The sequence below is a fragment of the Gekko japonicus genome, unplaced genomic scaffold (assembly GCF_001447785.1).
Source record: "Gekko japonicus isolate JY-2015 unplaced genomic scaffold, Gekko_japonicus_V1.1 scaffold2945, whole genome shotgun sequence".
In the NCBI taxonomy this organism is placed as follows: domain Eukaryota; kingdom Metazoa; phylum Chordata; class Lepidosauria; order Squamata; family Gekkonidae; genus Gekko; species Gekko japonicus.
Window position 1 is genome coordinate 130244 of NW_015172636.1, and position 7726 is coordinate 137969.

At 51.9% G+C, this 7726-nt stretch overlaps 1 protein-coding gene across 2 annotated transcripts in view; it reads right to left on the minus strand.

Annotated features, from left to right (window-relative positions):
• Window positions 1-3479: 3479 nt before the first annotated feature.
• ATP5SL (ATP5S-like) overlaps window positions 3480-7726 on the minus strand; it is a 23124-nt gene continuing 18877 nt past the window's right edge. For both annotated transcript variants that reach the window (XM_015421705.1, XM_015421706.1), the window contains exon 6: window positions 3480-4380. In XM_015421705.1, coding sequence (XP_015277191.1) covers window positions 4161-4380 — 220 coding nt within the window. In that variant the 3' untranslated portion in view covers window positions 3480-4160. The remainder of the gene's footprint in view (window positions 4381-7726) is intronic.

Sequence of the window (7726 nt, forward strand, 5' to 3'; positions counted from 1 at the left end):
ACCTTCCCACCGAAGTGGTCCCTATTTATCTACTTGCCATTTCTTGCTTTCGAACTGCTAGGTTGGCAGGAGCAGGAACTAGAGACGGGAGCTCACTCCGTCATGCGGCACAAGATGTGGGGGGTGTTAAAGGTCCTTTCCGCACTAGACTTTAAATGCTGGTTCGACCCTTTCCCCAACTTACATTCTACACTACACATGAGTTCACCCCTGTAATTATCTCGGGGTATTTTTTGTTTCCACTTTACATTGAGGGCACGCCGGTTTTGCCCCACACTTGTCCTGGGATAAACGGATGCTGTTACAACGAGGGATAAATGCAAGGTATTGTGTGGTGAATTGAACTCTGATAAAACCAGGGATGAGATCCAAGTGCGGAAAGTGCCAAAAAGTGTTTTGGTTACAGCAGAAAAATCCAGAACACGCCGACGAACATTTCAACGGGAAAACAGTTTTTCTCCTCGAGCTCTGCTGTCGGAATTAGCCCCACGCGATCAGGGTTCTTTTTATAGAAAAAGCCCAGCACGAACTCATTAGCATAATAGGCCACACCCAACAGCAGAAACTCATTAGCCTATTGGTCCACACCCCTGACAGCACAGCTCATTAGCACATTAGGCCGCACCCCCATGTTACCAGAAGTGTGGTTATCCAGCCACATCCACCTTTTGCTTGTTATTCTGTTTACCTTGTTTGTGGTCAAAACCAAGGGCTTTTTTTGTAGCAGGGACTCCTTTGCATGTTAGGCCACACACCCCTAAAGTAGCCAATCCTAATGAGTTTCTGCTGTTGGGTGTGGCCTATTATGCTAATGAGTTCCTGCTGGGCGTGGCCAACTTGGGAGCCAGCCGGAACTCCGTTCCTGTGCGTTCCTGCCCAAAAATAGCCCTGCACGCGATTCTTCTTTTATTCAGAGTCAATGCAGTGCCAAAACAGGGAAAGGGGTTGTTGAAAGTTACATGTGAAAGTTTAAAAAACAAAAAAAAGTTTCAAGTTCCTTTCTGCAGCTGCAGTGAGCGTGCTGATCCCGGAGGGTTTCGGGCGTCTCAGGGCCAGCCCGAACTTGCAGAATCGCTTCCTGTGTTTTCGTCAACAAGCATGACTGCAGAGCTCCCGGCAGGCAGGGCTCATCTGTGCCACATCTGGGGTTCCGAAACCGAGAGCCATCAACAAGGGGCTGCAAGGTGGCCGACGGGCCCACATTTTGCTGAGACCGGCGAACGGCAGCACCTTCGGGGGCCGAGGCGTGCGCAACCGATTGGTATACACAGTGAGAAACCCTGCAGCAGTCCAGCAAGACTAAGGAGCAATGTTCCCTCTAAGCTGTGAAGTCTTGTGAGCAAAAATTCTACTTTGTGAGCTACTGGCATTAAAGTTGTGAGCGAGCAATTTGGCTTCTGCATAAATTAGTTTGCTCTGGAGCCGTCCCTTCCTGAGCTGAGGCAAAAATGTGTGAGCTGGAGGCTAAAAGACTGTGAGCTAGCTCACACTAACTCAGCTTAGAGGGAACACTGCTAAGGGTTTTTTTACTGAACACAAAAGGGCAAGTGGATTATTTTAAAAAAAACAAAAACCCTTGCCCTCCACATCCACTTGTCGTACAAGCTGCGAAAGGCCGCATCCGGGATCGCCCTACCCTTGCTCAAATGCCTGGTGTGTAGGCGCCGCCCCAGGGAAAACGAATATGAACCACGATGGAGCCTCCATGTTCCGAAGCAGTCCACCTTAACTCCCGGACACTGCTAAGGCGACCCGAGAGGCCTGCCCAGCCACATTGCCTTATGATAAGCAGCGTAACCAGGCCCATAGCTACAGTGGGGAGCTTGGGGGGCCCTTAATTAAAAGCCCCGCCCCACAAACAGCCATGCCAAAAACCTTATTTTTGAGGAGAGACCCCCCCACACACACACGGCTTGCCCTCGGGTTTTCCTCTCCCTCCCGCTGTGGAATTGGGGGCGGGGCATCATGGGACCCGGGGAAAGGCAGCTTAGGGGGGGTGGGATTTAAATGCCTTTCGGGTTCTTTTCCAAGAAAGCTTAGAAGGGCACTCAAGAGTGGCGCCTTCAATACATCTCCCACAATCCCCCTTTCTGCCAGCCCAGCCCTGCTGTAGACCACCGAGGTCACGGTGAGTCTTTCGAAAGCATTCCCATGAGCCTTTGGGAAACATGCACATAGATTTTGCTCTTGAGCGCCCTCCTAAACTTTCTTGCCCTGTGGAAGGGAACTCAAAAGGCGTCTGAATGCCTTCCGAAGGCAATTCAACGCCCCCTGACCTGTTCTTTTTTAGGAACTGACGCGCTCGCTGTCCGGTCCCTTGAGGTAGGGGTAGGGGTAGAAACAGGCTTGGAGCCTCCCCCGGCTCGGGTGGGGTGTCGCCTGACGCTGCCACCCCTCTGGTTTTAGGTTCGTTGAGAAGGCCCAGAGCACCCTCCCAAGACCTTCAGACCTCCCTTATTTGGCCGAATAACAGGCGTGAGGACCAGGCAGAGTAAACAACAAATAAGATTTTTTAAAAAAATATAAGTCCCCTTTTTCTGTGATTGGCTAAAATTGGCGCCAAAACCGCGCAGGGGCTTCTGGGCGTTGTAGGCCTGGCCTCCTCCCACTGCTAGTCAGGCTCCTTGGGCCTGCTAGGCCTTTGCTTGCACAGCCCAGATCATGGCGCAGGCGTTCAGATTAATTTCATTAACTTTAACTTAGCTGCCCCCTTAAAAATTTGAAATGCCCCCCTGAAACAAAAATTTTTTGGCTACGCGATGAAGCCTCCCTATTCAGAAGCAGTCTATCTTAACTCCTGGATACCGCCAGGGGTCATTTTGAAGAAAAAGAGGTGCAGGAGCTCATTAGCATAACTCATTAGCATAACTTATTTGCATATGCCACACACCCTGACATCACCGGAAGTGTGTCAGAAGGCAACACCCACTGCTCAGGCTCCACTGGACTGTTTTGGATTGCTAGCTATTGGGGGGGGGGGACATGCAGATCTGCCCTCGCAGAGGAGGGAGAGCTTGCGCCTGAATAAAACTTGAAGGTGCCACTGGACTGTTTTGGACCAGGGGGCAGGGGGGGGGGCTCTGCAGCTTACCTGGCTGCTTCTTGCTCTGACTGAGGGCTGCTGGGAGCAGGGGGGGGGGCTTGTTGCATGTGCCCGCCCCCTTGGCCTCTTTACTGCCGGAGCTCTGCTCCTGTGCGCTCCTGCAGGAAATGACCCCTGGGGACACGTGCGGTGCGGGGCTATACCTTGTTGTAACAGGTCGCTGGCCTAGATGGAATTCTTGCTCTGGCAGAGTCGGTCAGCGCTAAGGCAGGAATCAGATAAATATATCAGACAAACAAACACTGTGATTGAAATGACAATGACATTTCATAAATCTTATGAACATCAAATTATATTAGAAATGAAACTTCTACAATATTACTGAGGAATTTCTAACATTCTCAAGGAAAAGTCCGTCATCCTCAATGAGCGCCCGGTTATAAACTCATTTCACCAGTCTTCCTCAGGAGTAATCCCTATTATATCGAAAGGCGTCAGGCCTCTTGATACATCTTAGCTTCTTTTTTACTTTCTTCAAATTATCTTCTGGTTCCGTGTTCAAATTATTACAGCTTAACTTCTTTTTTTTGGTCATTTTTATCACAGTGTTTGTTTGTCGGATACGTTTCCTTGTAACTGTGATCCCTTTTTTGGTTTACTCGGAATCAGATAAAGACAGGGCACTCTCCCCCGGTTCAAAGAAAAACAAAGAAACTTTCCAGGAAGTTAAACACCATCCAGGGAGCGAGACAATAAAAGCGCCTTTCAAATAATCAGCAGATCAGTCAAACTGAAGGTTGAGTTGATTCGCTAGCGAGCCCGCAGGTTAAGGGCACGGGCAACTCGTTGGTTTATTGTTGGCTCCTTCGACGGTTCATTAAAAAAAAAATTAACACTCCACAACCAGAGAACCCAGAGGTACAGTGCCTCTGAACATGGAGGTTCCATTTATTATAAGGACGACCGCCGGGGATATTAACTTCCAGACGTCCGGGTGTAAGTTTAGAACTACCCCAATAATTTATTTATTTATTGCTTTCCTTCTATCAACCTGAATGCAAAGAAGGATCCGGGAAGAGAAGGAAAAACCTCTCGGGAAATCCTTCGCCTGTCCCACTCATGCAGGGATCTCTCTGGTTTTCTGGACGCGGGCCGCTTCCCGCAGCAATTCTGTTTGACCCTGGTGAACGTCGGGTTCGATGGGCAGAGTGAGTTCGTCCTCGTCGTAGCGGATCCCGACGACCTCACACTGGGGCAACATCTCTTCCAGCAAGATCCGGACCAAACCTTTGCAGGGGACGGACGGGAGGTCGGAGACGTCCAGGCGTCGGAGGCTCCTGCAAGGGAGGTAAAGGTAAAGGTTCCCTTGCTCGAAAGCCAGTCGAATCCTACTCTAGGGTTGCAGTGCTCATCTCCGTTTCCAAGCCGAAGAGCCAGCGCTGTCCGAAGACGTTTCCGTGGTCATGTGGCCGGCGTGACTAAACACCGAGGCGCACGGAACGCTGTTCCCTTCCCACCAAAGTGGTACCTATTTATCGACTTGCAATTTCTTGCTTTCAAACTGCTAGGTTGGCAGGAGCTGGAACTAGAGACGGGAGCTCACTCCGTCATGCGGCAGACTCGGGTCTCGAACTGCCAAACTGCCGACCTTCCACAGCCTGCAGTTCAGCGTCTTAACCACTTGAGCCACCGCAGTACCACCTGCAAGGGAGGGGAAGGCGCTAAATAAAACCACATTTCCAGACGTCCTGCTCTCGTCATCCTAAAACAAAGACCAGCGCGTGTCACTGTTACCACACCTTTCTATTCCTCCCCCCCGCCCCCGCCGTAAGGAGGGCAGCAATCTTCAAACAGAGAGCTGAAACTAGAAAGGCACTGCCGAGCCGGGAAACATCCAGAGGAGGGTTCCCTCGAAGCTGTGGAGTCCTGTGAGCAAAGTCTACTTGGCGAGCGACTGGCATCGAAGCTGTGAGCGAGCAGTTTGGCTGCTGCGTCAATTAGTCTGCTCTGGAGCCCTCTGCCCTGAGCCAAGACAAAAATGTGTGAGCCGGAGGCTAACAAACTCTGAGCTAGCTCACGCTAACTCAGCTTAGAGGGAACACTGACTGGGCGACCAAGACGATGAGGGGGCTGGTTGGAGCCCCTTTCCCTAGGAGGAAAGGCTAAATATTCTGGGACTTTTCCATTTTGAAAAGAGACAACTGAGGGAAGACATGAGAGAGGTTTATAAAATTATGCCGGGGGTGGAGAGGAGTTGACAAAGGGAACTTTTTCTCCCCCACCCCAAATGCTACGGCTCGAGGGCCTCCCATGTTGGTCTGAAGCAGTCGGTTTAGGACGGACAAAAGGAAAGACCACTTTACAGAGAGTGACTGAAACGTGGGACTCGCTGCCGGAGGATGTCGTGAGGGCCACAGCTTTAAAAGGGGATTAGACAGATTCGTGGGGGATCAGTCTATCCGTGGCTACTAGCCATGGCGGCTGAGGGGAACCTCCACACTCAGAGGCACGAAGCCTCTGAAACACAGAGCCAGGAGGCAACCTCAGGGGAAGGCCTCGGCCTCTCTGCCCTGTTTGTTGGCCCTCCGGAAGAACTGGTTGGCCCCTCTGTGAGATGGGATGCTGGACTAGATGGACCTCATTAGTCTGATCCAGCAGGGTTCTTATGAAGGCCTTGGCCTCTCTGCCCTGTTTGTTGGCCCTCCGGAGAAACTGGATGACGGCTGTGTGAGAGAGGATGCTGGACTAAATGGACCACTGGTCTGATCCAGCAGGACTCTTCTGATGTTCTTATCAGGGGAAGGGCTCTCCGCCCTGTTTGTTGGCTGTCTGGAGGAACTGGCTGGCCACTGTGTGAGACAGGATGCTGGACTAGATGGACCACTGGTCTAATCCAGCAAGGCTCTGTTTATCTTCTCATCAGGGGAAGGCCTCGGCCTCTCTGCCCTGTTGTTGGCCCTCCAGAGGAACAGGCTGGCCCCCGTGTGAGACAGGATGCTGGACTAGATGGACCCTCACTGGTCTGATCTTCTGAGGTTGTTCTCAGGGGAGGGCCGCGGCCTCTCTGCCCTGTTGTTGGCCCTCCAGAGGAATGGGCTGGCCACTGTGTGAGACGGGATGCTGGACTAGATGGACCACTGGTCTGATCCAGCAGGGCTCTTCTGATGTTCTTATCAGGGGAAGGCCTCTGTGCCCTGTTTGTTGGCCCTCCGGAGGAACTGGCTGGCCCCTGTGTGAGACAGGATGCTGGACTGGATGGACCCTCACTGCTCTGATCCAGCAGGACTCTTCTGATGTTCTTATCCGGGGAAGGGCTCTCTGCCCTGTTTGTTGGCCCTCCGGAGGAACTGGTTGGCCACTGTAAGAGAGAGGATGCTGGACTAGATGGGCCACTGGTCTGATCCAGCAGGGCTCTTCTGATGTTCTTATCAGGGGAAGGCCTTGGCCTCTCTGTCCTGTTTGTTGGCCCTCCGGAGGAACCGGCTGGCCACTGTGTGAGACAGGATGCTGGACTGGATGGACCCCTGGTCTGATCCAGCAGGGCTCTTCAGATGTTCCTATCAGGGGAAGGCCTCAGCCTCTGTGCCCGGTTGTTGGCCCTCTAGAGGAACTGGTTGGCCACTGTGAGGCAGAATGCTGGACCACTAGTCTGATCCAGCAGGGCCCTTTTTGTGTTCTTAATTAATCAGGCGCTGCAAGATGAACATTTTTGGTCCCGGGGTGTTCACTGAAGCAGGAAACGAGAGCTCAGTTCCGAGGTAAACGACTCCTAAAGCAGGAGGCTCCATTCAGCTGTCACAGTTCATAAGCTTCAACGGGGACAACTTCCTGGCAATCCACCTGCTCTGTTTTGTTTTTTTTAAAAGCAAAAGCTATCCAAGGATGAGGGCTACCACTGCATCATGTGGCAGGGAATTCCACAAGCTAATTAGGTGCCAGCGTGAAGCAATACTTCCTGGAATCTCTTGCTGCCGGGTTTCACTGGGTGACCCAGGATTCTAGGATTAGGAGAGAGAGGAAGAAGCTGCCCGGTCTCTTCCTTAATACCTCCTCTCATCAACCGCGCATTTCAAAACCGCTTACTCCTAAATGGGCCCAGTGAGGACAGGTTCTCTGTCCCAGATTGAATTGGGGAGCAGGGATTTTTTTTGGGGGGGAGGAGGGGCACGCAGACACTGGGAAGGGGTAAATCGCCCCGTAGAAATCGGATCCAGGTAGTCGGCCGTGTTGGTCTGAAGCAGTAGAATAAATTTAGAGTGCGAGCTTTCGTGGGCACGCACACTTTTTCAAATACACCGACCACTCCCAGTTTTCAAATACATCGGCCATTCCCAATTGGAACAGAAGAAGATGGAGGAGGAGGAGGAGGAGAAGAAGGAGGAGGAGGAGGAGAAGGAGAAGGAGGAGAAGGAGAAGGAGGAGAAGAAGGAGAAGGAGGAGAAGACTCCCAGTTTTCAAATACATCGGCCATTCCCAATTGGAACAGAAGAAGATGGAGGAGGAGGAGGAGGAGAAGAAGGAGGAGGAGGAGAAGGAGAAGAAGGAGAAGAAGGAGGAGGAGGAGGAGAAGGAGAAGGAGGAGAAGGAGAAGGAGGAGAAGAAGGAGAAGGAGGAGAAGGAGAAGAAGGAGGAGGAGGAGGAGAAGGAGGAGAAGGAGGAGAAGGAGGAGAAGGAGGAGAAGGA